The 17,665-nt window shown below is 39.9% G+C and overlaps 1 protein-coding gene across 3 annotated transcripts in view; it reads right to left on the bottom strand.

The window, feature by feature from the left end:
• Positions 1–6,061, bottom strand: part of LOC111148017 (solute carrier family 33 member 1) — a 29,894-nt gene extending 23,833 nt beyond the window's left edge. For all 3 annotated transcript variants that reach the window (XM_022504369.1, XM_022504360.1, XM_022504379.1), the window contains exon 1: positions 4,884–6,061. In XM_022504369.1, the coding sequence (XP_022360077.1) occupies positions 4,884–5,658 (775 nt within the window). In that variant the 5' untranslated portion in view covers positions 5,659–6,061. The remainder of the gene's footprint in view (positions 1–4,883) is intronic.
• Between the last annotated feature and the right edge of the window lie 11,604 nt (positions 6,062–17,665).

The raw sequence follows: 17,665 nt of genomic DNA, 5'->3' as shown, positions 1-17,665 counted from the left end.
TTCTCACTTTACTACTACGGTCCCAATATTTGAAAATAAGTTCTAGACAAATGTGTGTCTAGAGATGTAAGATCCACCAGATTTATGAACTTGTCCTATTCAAAGCAAAATGATAGCTAAATTCAAGGATTTCATATCACATACTTTGTATGATATTTACCCAGAGATTGGCTTTTAAGGCAATGGATTAGTTGTTTTTTTTTTTTTTATTTTTATAAAGACTCCTAAAATTATTATACAGTAAAACTAATTTTTTTTTTGGTTTGCAGTTCTATGAATTTTAACACATATATAAATTTCAAATCACCACCCCATAAGCAAGATACAGAACAGTTCCATCACTTCCCAAAACTCCCTCATGCTATCATCCAAACTCACCTTCTCCTCATCCAATCTCTAGCAACTGCCCATCTGTTATCTACCTCTATAATTTTACCTTCTGAGAATGCAGGAGAATATTTTAAGTCTAAATGTACATGCTAAAGAATATATTACAGCCTATTTAAAAATACCTGGTCTATCTAGAAATGGGTTAGTCCTCGCCACATTCTAAAGAGCATTTCTGGTCATGCAAAAAATATATTGAGTCCTGCTTCAGGAAGCAGGACAAAGAAAGTTGTCACTAAGTAAGAATTAATTGGTCCTGCTCTCTTCTGAGTTCTAAGAATACCTTACAAATACTGTATTAAGTATATTCATTGCCAGTTTAATTAGCTTTTCTTTCAACATCAGTTTTTTTCAAAATAGTTCCTTTTTTCCTGATTGACTCTTATATGTTCATGCCTACCTATGTGACAAACAAATTCTTAAGGTCTAATACGTTTAGCTCTCTTCTCCAGTATCAGACTAACCTGCCCCCAACCCAAATACCCCACTCCTTACCCTATTCATTACTGTTATCACTGCTTCTAGAAGAGTAGGCCTCAATTACCAGTTCACAGATTAGATCTAGACTAAAGACATATTTCATCTGAGTCTAATAATGTTTTAAAAATTACAAAAGCAACAAAAAAAGAAAGCTCCGGCTTCTCTTGAATACTGATAAGATTTGGCAATCCTAGGATCCTACTGCCACAAGACACCAATTTATTGAAAACCGAAGCTCCCCACCCTTAGATGGGCATGAGCTTTTCAATCATCACTGTCCCCTCCAAACCCTACAGTCCTCTACCAAATCACGTGATTCCTTTACATTGTTCATCTACCTACTCCAGCATTTTGGTTTGCCAAGTCCCATTATAAATTCCTTGGGAGCAGAAAATTCTCAAATTTTAACACCTATCACATGGCTAGAACCAAACAGGCACTAAGTGAATAAATGCCACTGGTCACTTAAAAAACAGAACAAAAAAATTCTTGTCATTTTTAGGCCATCAGGTATTCCAGAAGTGGGCTGATGTTTTTAGACATCAGCAGTTAAGAGTGCTACTTTTCTCTGGTAGAAAAGCCCAATCAGCACAAATTATATTTAGGTTTCAAGGCTTTCCCTAGTTTCCTACCAACCATTAGAAAGATACTAGTAGGTCTTTTGTAAAATAAAGTGTGGATACTCTTTGCTTTATGCCATTTTAGCTTACAAGTTTTCTAAGAATGCTCTACATTCAGATAGTGGGGGGAATCCTATATCTCTACCTCCAACTAGGCACTGGACCTCAGTTTCTTCACCTATAAGAATGAATTGAGATGGCTGGGGCGCTTGGGTGGCTCAGCTGGTTTGGCATCCAACTCTTGATTTAGCTTGTGTCATGATCTTGGGGTCATGGGATCAAGCCCCATGACAAGCTTCAGCCTCAGTGGGGAGTCTGCTTGAGATTCTCTCCCCCTCTCCCCCTCCCCTCAGCTTGTGTGTGTACACTCAAGATCTCTCTCTAAATAAATAAAATCTTTGAAAAAGAAAAGAATGAATTGAGACGCTAACTAGACTTACTGTGGTGACCACTTTGTATTGTATACAAAACCTGAATTATGTTGTACAACTGAAACTAATACTATTAATACCAATGTTACCTCAATTAAAAAAAAAATCAACTTCCAAAAATACAAATCAGAATCTAAATTATTTAAAAAAAAAGAAGGAATATATTATCTTTCCAAGTCATAAAACTATGTTCTAATATCTGTGTTCTTCTGGGTTACTTTCATCACCTCTTGCAGCTCAAAAGGTTGTCTCTCTTTTTTTTTTTTTTTTAAGGTTTTATTTATTTGACACACAGAGATCACAAGTAGGCATAGAGGCAGGCAGAGAGAGAGGAGGAAACAGGCTCCCTGCTGAGCAGAGAGCCCAATGCAGGGCTTGATCCCAGGATCCTGAGATCATGACCTTAGCGGAAGGCAGAGGCTTAACCCACTGAGCCACCCAGGTGCCCCAAAAGGTCATCTCTTTTTGCTCATAAGATCCCTGAAAACCAAAGGGGGCAGGATAGAAAAAGCTCCCTTCTGAGTTCAGGACTGCCTTGGATCCCTGACGTACCAAAAAGCCAATCTCAGCATAATCAAAGTTTTGTTTCTAAGGGATTTTTCTCATCTTATCCTTCATGTTCTAAATTTATTATTTAGATTACTGCTTTCTAAATGGCAAAACTGTCTTTTCTCAATACATTCCATTTCTATTTATCTGTAACTCAAAACAAACTGTTAATCAGACAATATATTTTACAGTTCTAAAATATGCCATAATTCATTTTTATAATTCATAATTAGGCTTATAATTTTCTGATTTTTCTAAACATCTGCCTCAATGTTTGAGCTCTTCTTTTACTACCTAAGCAATTTTACTTCCTTCATGATTCTTTCTGTGCTCTTAAAATTCCTAAAAACTGCTGTTCTTTCCTTCCTTCCTTTCCTTTCCTCTTATTCCTTTCTTTCTTTCTTTTTTGTTATACTGCTACTAAGTTCCAGAAAGATCAAAGCTATAAATATAATATATACTATCATAAAGAAGAGAATGAAAACTCTTCAACTCTTAACTTACTAAAATGTCTGAACTAAAAACAGCAGTCTACTACACACAGAAAAAACTAAATAGTAAGCTATTTTTACAATTTCCTGGAAACAGTTCAAATTTCACAGAACAAACAGCTATTCAAAAGGACAAATCAGTGTAAATAAAAATCCAACATGGCACAATTTTGATCTTCCCATTGGGGAACAGTTGTGACTAAGAAAGGATATAATTAACATGGCTACTGAATGCATAATGGCATTCTGTGGAATGATGTTTTATCAATCATTCTTGTAGAGAAAGCTCTAATTTACCTAGTCATTAATTTAGTTTCCACAACCTCTTAAATCTTGACATCTGCTGTGAGGCTTTCCCATGTTAAATAATACATCATTTCATTAGTCCTTCCTGGTGACATCAATAGTCACGGTACAAAATGAAAAGTTGCATAAAAAGCAGTAAGATGCTAATACAATGCATTCACAAAATATTTCTAGGCAGAGAATTATCCATAGAGCAGGAGTGGGGCTCCAGAACACTTTGAGACCAATCTGTTTAAGTGCAAAGCAGTATCTCTCAACCATTTTCGGCCCCAAACCAATTAAGGAAATTATAATCATCATTTCTTCAGTAGCAGTAGCTCAACAGCTGTTTGAGGAGGTAGATAAGGGGGTCCCTTACAGGGCATTTCAAGAGATGAGTAGTGCAGGTGTGAACCCTCCATCCTCCACACCACTGAAATATTATTATATAACCCTTATACTTCCCTCACCACACAGCTACCCCTGACATTTACCCTGTCTGGAATCCCCAAGCTAGTACTGGGAAGATGAGAGAAAGCTGAACTGCTTAAATTTCAAGAGAATCACTTAAATACATCATTATCAGAATAAAGAATTCTACCACATTCCTGATGTTGATTATTCCTGATATTGCTAATTTTTACTTTTGTTTCCTAATTGTTAGGAAAGCTTTAAAAAAAAAAACAACTCAGAAAACCTTCCAAGGACATATATTTTACTTATTCAGAAAAAGGAGAAATTTTGCAGAACTTACACAAAATTGCTTACTGGATAAACTTCAAACTTCTTCTCATAGCAATTCAAGAAAATCTTACTAACTGGGTCACAACTTTTCTTTCATCACTGTTTCCCAAACCTGGTCCACACAATTACTGCTTCGGGCACTCTGAACACCATAGGTACTGTCCTGTACCTTTTTGTACTTTTCAGCTTCAGCGCACTTTCACCTGGCATTGTGCATTCTAGAATTCCACTTATTCAGTTCACAGAATTTTATAATTCAACAAGGTCAAATGTTATCTGCAGTGTGAGGCCTGGCTCTCACAAGCTAGCAACCCTGAGCTCCCCAAAAATGTTCATTTCTCTTATTTCTTGAGGGTTGGACTCTGCTTTATTCATAGGAGGCCCTTAGAACTCTGTCACTCTGTCAACTCATTAATGCTGAATAAATTAACCCTATTCTATTCACCAGAAGGCTAGAAGAGGACTCTTGGTATACCAATAGAGGAAGAAATGAACCAGAATTAGAAATATCAATCCAATAAAAGCAAAATGTAAACCACAGGAGTTGGGCTGGATTCATGTCTTCACACTCGCCAGACTTCTAAAAAATGTGCATCTATGTATAAAGCAAGTGTCAACAGCTTCCTAGACTGGCAGTTTTGTTTGTCATCACACAACAATGTTATTGGATGAGCTGTCTCTCCCTGCTCACTGCAGGGTACTCATCAATTATGACTGCTTTCCTGTACTCATTCTGGCTGAAGTTCATTTTAGCAGAAAACTTAACCTCGGATAATCTCCCACAAAATAATTCCCAGCAAATTAAATTACGAGATTGCCTTCAACGTCCCACACTCTGTCAATAGGATTCATAAACGTAAAATAAACCTAACCGCATAATAGCTTAAATACACTACCTGAGAGAGTAACGATTCCCCTGGGTTGAGGCTGAAATCGCAAATATTTGTTACAAAAATCGGCAGATTCAAGGGCCAAAAACAAAACATTGCCCAAAAAATAGCCCGCTGTCTGGCCCACTGAATTGCAAGTAGAAGCATAACCCACGTTTTCCCGGGATAACATAGTTAACGCCCAGCCATCCACAGCGATGTCCTGAGTGGCGGCCAGAAATTCAAACAAAAAGAATGTCACAGTGAGAGCAATCACATCGGGCGTTCTGCCATCAGTGTTCCCGAGCAAACGGTCCACTTGAGTGGATAAATAGATCATAAACAGTCCCAGTATATACTGTGTAGGGACAAGCCAAGATTTGCGACGACCGAAGTTCCTAAAGTAAACTGCATCAACCAGCGGGGCCCAGAGTAATTTGAGGCTGAAGGGCCAAAAGACGAAACTGAAGAAAGCTTGATCTGTATAGCTAACGTTTTTGCTCTGCAAAATGAGTGGGATGCTTCCCGCCAGGCCCAGTGGAATGCCCTGAAGCACGTAAAGAAAAAGCAACAGCAAAATGCTGCTTAATTCGGCCCGGCAGCTCCGTGGGGGTTTTGAGACGTCACCCGTGCCGGTATCCCGCAGAAAAGCTTCTCTGTCCCCTTCCCCGCCCACCAATTCCTGATGACCGTCATCCCAGCCGCCTGGCGGCAGAGGACCGCTCTTCATATCCAGAGAGTGGCTGAAATTCCCTGGTCGTCGTTGCCGACTGTTGTCCTTATGGGAGATGGTGGGTGACATATCAGAGACGATGCAGAGCCCCGTCTGTGGGGTGCCGGGGCTGAGCGTCTTGGAGCGCCTAGTCCCAGGTCCAAGGCTATCGCTCTGGACCAGGGTCTCGATGGTTCAGGGAGGAGGAGGACAGGGCGAGGGGTGATAAGGGCACTTCTTACAGTGGCCCGGGGAGCTGAAGCCGGGAGTCAGTCCCCCGGCTGGAGGCCCAGGCGATGCCCAGGTAGATGCCCCTTGGAACGGCGTCAAGGAGCCTGAAAGAGCCCCCCGGGCAGCCGCGCCGGGCTCGGGGCTGGAGAAGAGGGCCGTGGTGCTACGATGGAAACGGGCCCTTGACTGCGGCGAGACCGAACGGCCAGTCTCCCGACCCACCTCCGGTTCTCGCCGCCACCACTGCAGCAGACAGCACTTTCTCCCCAGGACTCGAGAGAGACCAAATAACTTCCTGCCTCGCGCCTCAGGAAGTGGTCCTAGACTCAAATGAGTCCTGTCCCCGCCTCCAGAGCGAGCCAATCAGGGCATGCTCCCGAAGCCGCCTTTGGAAACAACGCTTACTAGGAACCCGCAACTCCGGTGACCGGGACCTCATGGGAGGATTAACGCGGAAGCACCGTGCGGCCTGGGCGGGGCGCCGCGCGAGTTTTGGCTCTATGAGCGCATGCGCCGCGCGAGTTTTGGCTCTATGAGCGTGGGCCTCGGTGATTGGGCCCCTGAGGCCACGTGAGGGCTGGTTGAGGCAGGCCTGCGCGGGTTGCGGAGTGATCACACGGTGCAGCTTCTGCCGGCGCTTGTCGCTACTTTGGGGAAGGGCAGTGCCCAACCTCGGGGCCAGGAATTGTGTGATGCCACTGCTGTCGGGGCCAGGAATTGTGTGATGCCACTGCTGTCGTGGGCCAGACAGAAGCGGGGAGGAGGAGGGTTGAAGTTTACGCAGTGGCTTTATCAGCAGGCAAGGGTGTCCCAAAAGGGTAGGGAGAGACCTGGCTAAATGGAGAATTGCGAGCCTCAGAGTGCCTGTCTATTTATGGAATGATTGAAACTGTTTAGAGGGGCTAGGTTTCTCTGTAGTCCGTTTTTTGTTGTTTTTTCTCCAGCGTGGTTGAAGAAAGGTGGAACTGGGGTCTGGATAACTAATATGTTAGAATGGGTAGGTTGGAATCCTAAGATTCCTTCCATCCCTCTTACTGTTGAGCCACCTAAAAGGTCTTGTAAGAGCCAAATATTAAAATTTTGTTTCATGTTAACTGGATATATATGCAGCATTGAAATGATAAGAGAAAATAACGTTAGGGAACCAATAGCATTAATTGTAATGTGTAGGAAATACCTATAAATTTTTATATATAATTTTATTTATATTGCATACTGTTTTCCATTGGATAACGAATACTAAAAACAACCTATGCTTAAAAGTTAAACATACCAGGGGCGCCCGGGTGGCTCAGTGGGTTAAGCCTCTGCCTTCCGCTCGGGTCATGGGATGGAGCCCCGCATGGGGCTCCTTGCTCAGCGGGGAGCCTGCTTCCTCCTTGCTCTCTGCCTGCCTCTCTGCCTACTTGTGATATCTGCCTGTCAAATAAACAAAATCTTTAAAAAAAAAAAGTTAAACATACCAAACCTCACATCATTTAGAAGATAAAACATGTTATTGCTGGCTTTCCCAAATAGTCACAAGTTGTAATAACTTACCCATCTCAAAATTAATAAGAAGGAAAAGGTTGGTTTCCTGAAGATGGACATTAAAATTTGAATGCAAGAAGTTACGCATTTATGGGGCACCTGGGTAGGTCAGTGGTTAAGCATCCAACTCTTGATCTCCCCTGTGGTCACCATATCAGGGTGAGGAGGTCAAGCCGCCTTTGGAGCACACTTAGTGCTCAAGATTCTCTCTCTCCATCTCTGGCTACTCCCCTACTGGTGCACACACTGTCTCTCAAATAAATAAAAAAAATTTTTTAAAGTTACACCTTAGTTAAATGTAGTGTAGATTTTGGACAGGAAACCAAATTAATACAAATACTACATTTCTGAAAACTAATTTTATGCAATGCTTCAGGAAATGCTTTGCAACTCTTTAAGGACTGGTCTTGAACCTGTGTTCATTCTTTCTTCATTTTGAGCAAGAAAGAGAGAGGGAGAGAGACCAAGTGGTGAGGAGGGGCAGAGGAAGAGAGAGAATTTTAAGCTGGCTCCAGGCCCAGTAGGGCTTGATCGCATGAGCCTGAGAGATCAGGACCTGAGCTGAAATCAAGAATTTGGTGCTTAACTGGTTGAGCAACCCTTGAGCAAAGTTGAGCAAGGCCTTAAACCTTCATTCTTAAAAAAATGTCTTCAAAGTACACAGACTTGCTGAAATGTCTTTTTAAAGTACATAGGCGGGACACCTGGGTGGCTCAGTTGGTTAAGCAGCTGCCTTCGGCTCGGGTCATGATCCCAGCGTCCTGGGATCGAGTCCCATGTTGGGCTCCTTGCTCATCGGGGAGCCTGCTTCTCCCTCTGCCTGCCATTCTGTCTGCCTGTGCTTGCTCTCTCTCCCTCTCTCTCTCTCTGACAAATAAATAAATAAAATCTTAAAAAAAATAAATAAAGTACATAGGCATGATAAGTTTTAGCAAATACTTGTTGAATGATGTATTATGTATTAGAAAGTTTACTACTATACTATGTAGGTGGAAATTATTTTTATTTCAAAACTCATATTACAAATTATTCATACTGTCTCCAACCACTTAAATATTGTAAAATAGCTTTTTCTGTATTCTTTATCTTTCCCTAGGATCTTCAAGGTGGTCATGATTAAATTCTATTACATTTTTATATAATTTGAAAATTTCTTCATTATTTTTGAAAAGAGGATATAGTGGCAAACTGAATCTTTGCTTATCCAAATGTCGTTGTTGACTTACAGCTTTCATTATTACCATTAAGATGTTTTCATCAGATTTTATTTCTAAGTAACTTGTTCTCTCTGGTGTTTGTTTGCTTTTTTTTTTTTTTTTTTTCCTAATTTCTAGATGTGCCCTTATTTTTTAAAATCTTAATCCTTCTTGGGTATATTTATGATCTACTGCTGGGTTACATATTATTCCAAAATTTAGCACCTTAAAACAATGATCATTTTATCCCATAATTGCTATTGGCTAGGAATTCAGATATGACTTAGCTGGATGGTTCTGGCTAAGTATTTCTCATGAGGTTTCTGTGAAGATGTGAGCTGGGGCTTTAGTCATCTGAATGCTTGGCTGGAGCTAGAGGATCGACTTCTAACATGGCTCAATCACATGGATGTTGGCAGGAGGCCTCAGTTCCTTGTCATGTGAGTCTCTGTAGAGATGCTTAGTGTCTTTCTGAAATGGCAGCTGGCTTCCCTCAGAGCAAGTGATTTATGGGAAGGAACAAGGAAGAAGTTACAATGCTTTTAAGACACAGTGTCAAGAGTTACATACTTCATCATATTCTATTAACTACAAGCAAGTCACTAAGCCCATCCTACCTTTAAGGGAAGGAGAATAAAGTTTTACTTCTTGAAGGGAGGAGTATCAAGGAACTTGTAGATATACTTTAAATTTGTCATACTGGGTATCAGTGAATCATTTCAATCTAAATATAAAAGTTTCTCAAGTTCAAGGAAGTTTTCTTCTATTATTTTAAGAATTGTGTGTAATTTTTATTTCTATATGCAGATTTTAAAGGGTTTTTAAATTGAGAAGTTTTCACGAAGGAAATGGTGCAGCTCTGGCTAAACTCAGGTAGAGGTGCCAATGGAAGGATATTGGTATATTATAAATCTCAGGTATTTACCACACCAAACATGACTGTACTTTGGTCATTCTGCCTTTCCAATATTCAAAATAAACCTCTCAGTAACTCATCATTTTTAAAAGCCAAGTTAACTTCTCAGGAGTCCAGGACATGGGAGTCAACACTTGCTAGAAGTTTCTAAACTAAAGCTTGTGATCATATTGCCTATGACACAAATAAGAAAATCAACAGATAGAGATTTGTTATCTAGAGGTGCCTGGGTGGCTCAGTCGTTAAGCGCCTGCCTTCAGCTAAGGTCATGATCCCAGGGTCCTGGGATCCAGCCCTGCATCGGGCTCCCTGCTCAGCGAGGAGCCTTCCTCTCCATCCCCCTTTCCCCCTGTTTGTGTTCCCTGTCTTGCTGTGTCTCTCTCTGTCAAATAAATAAAATCTTTTAAGAAATTGTTACCTGAAATCACTCAACATAATACAATTGCCCTCGACTTTTTACAGGCCAGCCAAAAAAGTCCATACACTAGCTAATATATCTTGTACCGATCAAAAAAAAAGGTGAAACAATTAGTCAATTTTTTAAAGACCACTTGGTTAACTAAAGTTGATCAAACTGATTCTTTTTTTTTTTAAGATTTTATTTATTCATTCGACAGAAAGAGAGATCACAAGTAGGCAGAGAGGCAGGCAGAGAGAGAGAGAGAGGAGGGGAGGCAGGCTTCCTGCTGAGCAGAGAGCCCGAAGCAGGGCTCTATCCCAGGACTCTGGGATCATGACCTGAGCCGAAGGCAGAGGCTTAACCCACTGAGCCACCCAGGCTCCCCGATCAAACTGATTCTTGATATTTATTCTCAAGTTAGATGTAGAATGTCTAAAAAATTAAATACAAAATGGTTTCCAAATGTCTAATGCTATTTATGATTGTCTTCATTCTTTATGTCTTTCCCCATCATCAGCCAGAGTTTTGTTTTGATTTTTTTTTGTTTCGTTTTTTAAGTAAGCTTTACACCCAGTATGGAGCTTGAACTTAGGAACCCGAGATCAAGACTTTCATGTTCTACCGACTGAACCAGTTAGGTGCCTCATGCCAGGTGTGTAAATATTACTACATATCTATCCAGAGCTGATACTCAGTTGATAATAACTCATTAAAAGAAAGCAAATCCTTTTCAGTCAGGTGCTCTCCTATCTTATTCCTATTTTGACCAAAAGCAGTTTGGAGATGAGGGATGGGTCAGGAAATTTTGATACGGTGTAATCTTGGTTTAACTAATGTGTAGGTGACAAAGTAATGTGATGCCAGGTGTTACACATGGTAAGTCAGCTGGTCATACATACTATATTCTCCACATTTAAACTCTCAAGGCTTCCTGGAGGATCCATGATAACTGAAATTGATTTCCTTGAATTTGATGTGGCAGTTTTAAAACATAGCTTCCAAGGTCTTTATCACTTTTCCCTTTGAGAGGTGGAGTTTCTGTCCCTTCCAATCTCTTTTGGAACTAAGTATCCTCCATTAAGGGTAAAACTGTTTGGAAAGGAGCTAAGTAAGGCCCATGGCTCTCAGTTATTGGCTGAGCTGCCAGTCAGCAGCATCAACTCGGTTGCTGTGTACAAGAGCTACACTGAAAATGAATCCTCCAGCCCCAAGTTAAGCTCTGCTTGCTGATGCCACATGGAGCAGAAATAAGTCTTCACTGCTAAGTGATGCCCAAATAGCGATTTCTTTCTCAGAAGACCTCATAGTACTCTTGTGGGACAGACTGAAACACATCCCTACAAACTGAGGCATGCTCTCCCACTAGGCTCTCAGGGTACCTCCGCAAACATGGAGCAACTCTCACTATGAAAACCAGACTGACGCTGCATGGGACCTTTAGCCACTACTATTACAAACAGCTGTTCCTTTTGCATACTTAATGCCCCTCACTCACTTCTGGTAATACCGTTCTTTTTCCTGGTCTTCCCTGATTGAGGTGTTCTGGTGAAGCTGGTGCAACTGCCAAAGCACCCCTCCTGGTGGTAGCCACAATCCCTTCTTGCTTTCAATTGCTCCACTCTGTACTTTCCCATTCTCCCTTGCACATGCTCCAGTGACCAGAATGATGAACACAGGGTCCATCCTAGGCCTATCAGAGTCCATTGTATGAATTTGCTAAAATTCACCGACAAGTCTCATATTGATGATATGACGTATCATATTGATGATACGGTCCATTTAGATTCTTTCATGTTTGATGGTTTGTTTTCACTATCCCTCACACATACATATATTTTAGAAGTATTTTAGAAGTAAAATTTCTGGGTGAAAATGTATATTTAAAATGTGATAATAGTGTCAATAGACCTGCAAAAATTTTTGTGCCAATTTACACTTTAACTGTGATTAATCACATCTGCTTGGCCGCGTTAACCCTTTATATATCAAATCTGTCAGTCTATACCAGTTGATAAGTACGAATGTGATGTTATTTTAGTTTGTATTCTTTTAATGATAAAAACATATGTTTACATTTATATGTATACATATTTAAAAAAAAAACTTCATATATTTTTCTTGCAATCTGAGCCTGAAGCTCTCAAAAGTAAGAAATGAACTACATCAGAAAAGTTCTGAATGGAGAAAGAAGATGTGGTTTATATATACAGTAGAATATTACTCAACCATCAGAAAGGATGAATACCTACCATTTACATCGATGTGGATGGAACTAGAAGATATTAGGCTAAGTGAACTAAGTCAATCAAAGAAACACAATTATCATATGGTTTCACTCATATATGGATTATAAGAGATAGCGCAGAGGACCATAGGGGAAGGGAGGGAAAACTGAATGAGAAGAAATCAGAGAGGGAGACAAACCATAAAAGACTCTTGACTCTGGGAAACAAACTGAGGGTTGCAGAAGGGGAGGTGGATGAGGGATGGGGTAACTGGGTGATGGGCATTAAGGAGGGCATGTGATGTGATGAACACAATGTTATACATAACTAATGGATCAATGAACATTTCATTAAAAACTTATGATGTACTGTATGTTGGCTAATTGAATTTTAATAAAAGAAAAGTTCTTATCACATACTATTATATTATGGTTAGTTAATATCAACCCAGTTTTTGACCCTTTGCTGGTATCTTGTTTTTCCACCTCGAGGCTTATGAAATTTTCCTTTTCTTAGAGTTCAAAATTTTTATCACAACTGGATTTCTCTCTTAAGTTTTCTCTCATAACTTTCTTTTTTCTTTTTGGTCTACATTATAGGGAACTTCCAGACTAAGTCCTTCAAAGACAAATCAGAATTCTTTTTTTAACATTTTTTTTAAGATTTTTTATTTATTCATTTGATAGAGAGAGATCAGTAGGCAGAGAGAGATGGAGAAGCAGGCTCCCTGCTTGTGGAGCAGAAAGCCCGATGCAGGGCTCGATCCCAGAACCCTGAGACCATGACCTGAGCCGAAGACAGAGGCTTTAACCTAGGTGCCCCGTCTTTTTTTTTAAATTTTTAAGTCATCTCTACACCCAACCTGGGACTCAGACTCACAACCCCAAAATCCAGCATCACGTGTTCTACCAACTGAGCTAGCCAGGCGCCCTGATAAATTGTAATTGTACAGTTAAAATTTCTGCACTTTGGCAGGACTTAGGGGAAGGTAGGGGTGAATAGATGGAGAACAGAGGAGGTTTAGGGGACTGAAACTGGTCTGTATACTAAAATGGTAATTACATGTCATAATGTATTTGTCCAACCCATAGAAGGTACACCAGCAAGAGTCAGCCCCGATATAACCTATGGGCTTTGGGTGATAATGATGTGTCAGTGCAGGTTGTGGGGGATGTGCATGAGTGGGGACAGGAGTATATGGGAAATCTCTGTACTTTCTGCTCAATTTTGCTATGAACCTAAAACTGCTTTAAAAATAAGGCTATTTTAACATGTGTAAATTTTATCCCATTAAAAAGAAGGACTGTAGAAAATTATTTGTATGAAAATTGGAGATGGTGGAAGCTTGCTGAATTAAGAACAGCAGATTATCAATGACTCAGAATTGATGGGTTTATTGGGGGATTATTTTACCAGTCTGTTTATTCTGTACATACTCAAAACTCTCCATAATGAAGAAAAACAAACAAAAAATAAATTGGTTAATGACTGTTATTAGTTCTTCTATTCAGTCAGTTTTAGAAAACAAAAACAGAAGCAGAGAGACAGAGTTTTACTGGAAGAATATTGACGGTGTCCCAGAATCAGTAGAAGGCTGGGAGAACTGGTTTAGCGAAAACACAGAAACTATAGCTCAAGGCTAGACAGAAGGAGCTGTGGATTATAGGCAATCTGCCAAAAAACTGCTCCTCTGGCAGGCCTGTGATCTCTTGAGCTTCCAAGTTTTTCCTGGGCTCTGTTACAAAAATGAACACCACCATCTAGTGGCCCCTTTTTGCATCTATGTGTGGTTGCAGATTTCTTGACTGGTTTTCCAGCTCACTGTCATCTGAATGTTATCTTCTATACATCCTTCAGAATTTTTTCATTGCTTTTTTGGCAATGTTGTTTGTGGAGAAATCAGGTTTATTGTGGTATAATTTAGAAAAGTAAAATTTTACTTTACAGTTCTATACGCTTAGATAAATACAACCTATTTTGACAAATAGTTATGTAACCACCACCACAATCAAAATATGGGAGATTTATCACTCCAAAAAGTCTCTTGCCCTATTTTGAAGACCATCTCTCCATCTATCTTCCAGCCCCCAAAGCCCCACTGATCTGTTTTCTCTCCCTATAGTTTTGCTTTTCTAAAATGTCATATAAATGGAATCATACAATACGTAGCCTTTTGAGTCTGGCCTCTTTCAGTCAGCAAAGCACATTGAGATTCATCTATGTTGTCACTTGTACTGATAGTCCTCCCCCACTCCTCACCCCCTTTCTTTGTTTTGGCTGAGTAGTACTTTGCTGTATGGACGTGCCAGCATGTGTTTATTATTCATTCACTAGTCCAAGGACATTTGAATTTTTTCCAGTTTTGGCAGTTATGAATAAAGTCACTATAAATACTGTGTACAGGTGTTTATGTAAACATGTTTTCATTTCTTTTCTTTTTAAAAAGATTTTTAATATTTATTTATTTATTTATTTGACAGAGAGAGACACAGTGAGAGAGGGAACACAAGCAGGGGGAGTGGAAGAGGGAGAAGCAGGCTTCCTGCTGAGAAGGGAGCCTGATGTGGGGCTCGATCCCAGGACCCCGGGATCATGATCTGAGCAGAAGGGAGACGCTTAGCAACTGAGCGACCCAGGTACCCCAGTGTTTTCAGTTCTCTTGGGCAATTACCTTGAATAGGGGATTGCTGAGTTGTGTGATATATGTATATTTAACTTTCTAAGAAACTGCCAGAATGCTTTCTAAAGTGGTTATGCCATTTCACACTCCAACTACCAACATTTTTTTTTCTGCTTGAGACCTCCTACATGATTTTCCAATATTGCCATGTTTGACTCCTAAATTTTTTTTTCTGTTATATTTTGCGATTTTTAGATTGGGAAGATGATACCAAAATATTTTAAGTAGCACATTATGTTTATTAACTATTTGTAAGGACTAATTTTTGAATTTTATCTCCCCCTTTCATGACTGGGGCCTTGATGTTGTTTGTTTTCATTTTAATATTGTTTTAGAGATTCACATATCTTTTATTTTTCTGTAAAAATTTCCCCATATCACGCCTGGGTGCCTTCAGCTCAGGTCATGATCTCAGGGTCCTGGGATTGAGCCCTGCATCAGACTCTCTGCTCAGCAGGGAGCCTGCTTCCCCCCACTCTCTCTCTGCCTGCCTCTCTGTCTACTTGTGATCTCTCTCTGTCAAGTAAATAAATAAAATCTTTAAATAAGATTTCCCCATATCTTGCCATGTTTTAATGTACATGGTTTTCAAAATAAGGACAGAGTACATAATCCTTTAGTGAATCATTTCACCATCATATGTTGTATATTTACAATGTGCTAGTCATGACACCATATTCTGAAAATAACTAATATTTTTATGGTGCTTTATCATTTAGAAAAAGTGTTTTCATATATACTATTTAATTCTCTGAAAGTTAAAATACAACCACCCCAAGCCAAACATTCTTTGTGTGTGTGTGTGTGTGTAAAATAGCAGGCAGTTAAAGGGCAGAGAGAAATATGAGAATGAATGATAGGACAGACAAAAGATGAGTTTAATTGGCTAAGAGATGAAGAAAGTTGGGGAAAGAGGTAACAAATGTGTGAGGGGGAGGTTGGGAAGTGGAAAAAAGGAGGACATTCAATGACTACCAGATTGTGTTACCATGTTTGTCCCACCCTGAAATTCCCTTGGGTATCCTTAGGAAGTACCTTCACACTTTTTATAGACTTTTGAAATACTAATTAACTGGTTACCTACCTTTTCCAACAAGCGAGTCCCAGAGAAAGAATTTTACTTTGGGCAACTAACACTACCAATAAGGAAAAACATCTTAGATAAAACGGGAGTAGGTATGGAAATGCAAACTTTGTGAAGTTTCTCCTTTTAGGAAAAGCAGCTATTCTTGTAACATGTCCTAAAGTGGGGTCATGCTGCTTTTTTCTAGTCACCTAAGATTTGTGGTATCTTGGTTGAAATGAGGCTCTGAATGTGCAGCTGATTCCTAGGAAAAGGTAAAAATAAAAACTTCAAACCAGGGGCACCTGGGTGGCTCAGTGGGTTAAAGCCTCTGCCTTTGGCTCAGGTCATGATCTCAGGGTCCTGGGATTGAGCCCCACATCGGGTTCTCTGCTCAGCAGGGAGCCTGCTTCCCCCCCTCTCTCTGCCTGCCTGCCTCTCTGCCTACTTGTGATTTCTGTCAAATAAATAAAATCTTAAAAAACAAAAACAAAACCAAAACATCAAACCATTGTTTGCAAATCGAGCCTGGTATTTGTATGAATATTATGATGCCGACTGCCAGTGGACTAAATTCATGGATGTTATGTGAAGATAAGTGATTTTAACATATGAAAACAGCTTAAAGTCCTAAGTTTAAAAATTCCATGCAGGGGCACCTGAATGGCTCAGTCAGTTAAGCATCTGCTTCCAGTTCAGGTCATGATCCCAGGGTCCTGGGTTCCAGCATCACATCCTGCATTTGGTTCCCTGCTCAGCAGGGAGTCTGCTTCTCCCTCTCCCTCTGCTCCTGCCTTCCACTCATGCTCTCTCTCTCTCACTCACAGTCTCTCTTAACTAAATATTTTTTTAAAAATTTAAAAATAGTGGTGTCTGGGTTGCTAAGTCGGTTAAGAGTCTGCCTTGGGCTCAGGTCATGATCTCAGAGTCCTGGGATGGAGTCCCACGTCAGACTCTCTGCTCAGCAGGGAGTCTTGCTTCTTCCTCTCCCTTTGCCCCTCTCCCCGTTCATGTGCTCTCTCTCTGAAAAATAAATAAATAAAATTTTTTAAAAAATTTAAAAAATAAATAAAAATTCCACAGAAAGCATTATCATCATTTGTGCAAAAACAGAAAGCATACTGCATTTCAAAACCTGGAGGACTTCATTTTCTTCACCCTCACTGCAAGCTGTTTTATGAATCACTGTGTTTCATTCCTATATTTTTTATTTTTAATATACAAATCCTCCAACAGCAATATTATTCACAACAGCCAAAAGGTGGCAGCCATCCAAATGTCCACGGACAGATAGATGGATAAATAAAATGTGGTATACACACACATATACACTCAGTAGAATATTATTCAGCCTTAAAAAGGAAGGAAGTCCTGTCTCATGTTATAGCATGGATGAACCCTGAGGACATTATGTTAAGTGAAATAAATCAGTTATTAAAAGACAAATACTAAAAAAACAAAAAAAGACGAATACTGTATGATTTCACTTATATGAGGTATCTAAAGCTGTCACAGTCATAGAAACGAAAATGGAATGGTGGCCGCCAGGGCTGAGAGAAGAGGGAAATGGGGAATTGTTCATTGGGTAGCGTTTCAGTTTTCAAGATAAAATATGGAAATCTGCTGTACACAATGTGAATATACTTAGCACTACTGAACTATTCACTTAAAAATGGCTCAGATGGTAAATTTTCCATTACATATTTTTACCACTATATATATATATATATCTCCCCCAGTGAATTTATACCCATGAATTTATACCCATGAATTTTATAAAGGATAACCAGTTAAAAAAATCCATCAAAATTATAGCACTGCAAATAGATGGAAGAAACAGTGATAAGAGGGCCATT

This window comes from Enhydra lutris, unplaced genomic scaffold (genome assembly GCF_002288905.1).
Source record: "Enhydra lutris kenyoni isolate GAN:26980312 unplaced genomic scaffold, ASM228890v2 scaffoldscaffold2, whole genome shotgun sequence".
NCBI classification, from domain to species: domain Eukaryota; kingdom Metazoa; phylum Chordata; class Mammalia; order Carnivora; family Mustelidae; genus Enhydra; species Enhydra lutris.
Note: the sequence above shows the minus strand (reverse complement) of the source record. Positions and strands in the feature narration are given on the sequence as shown.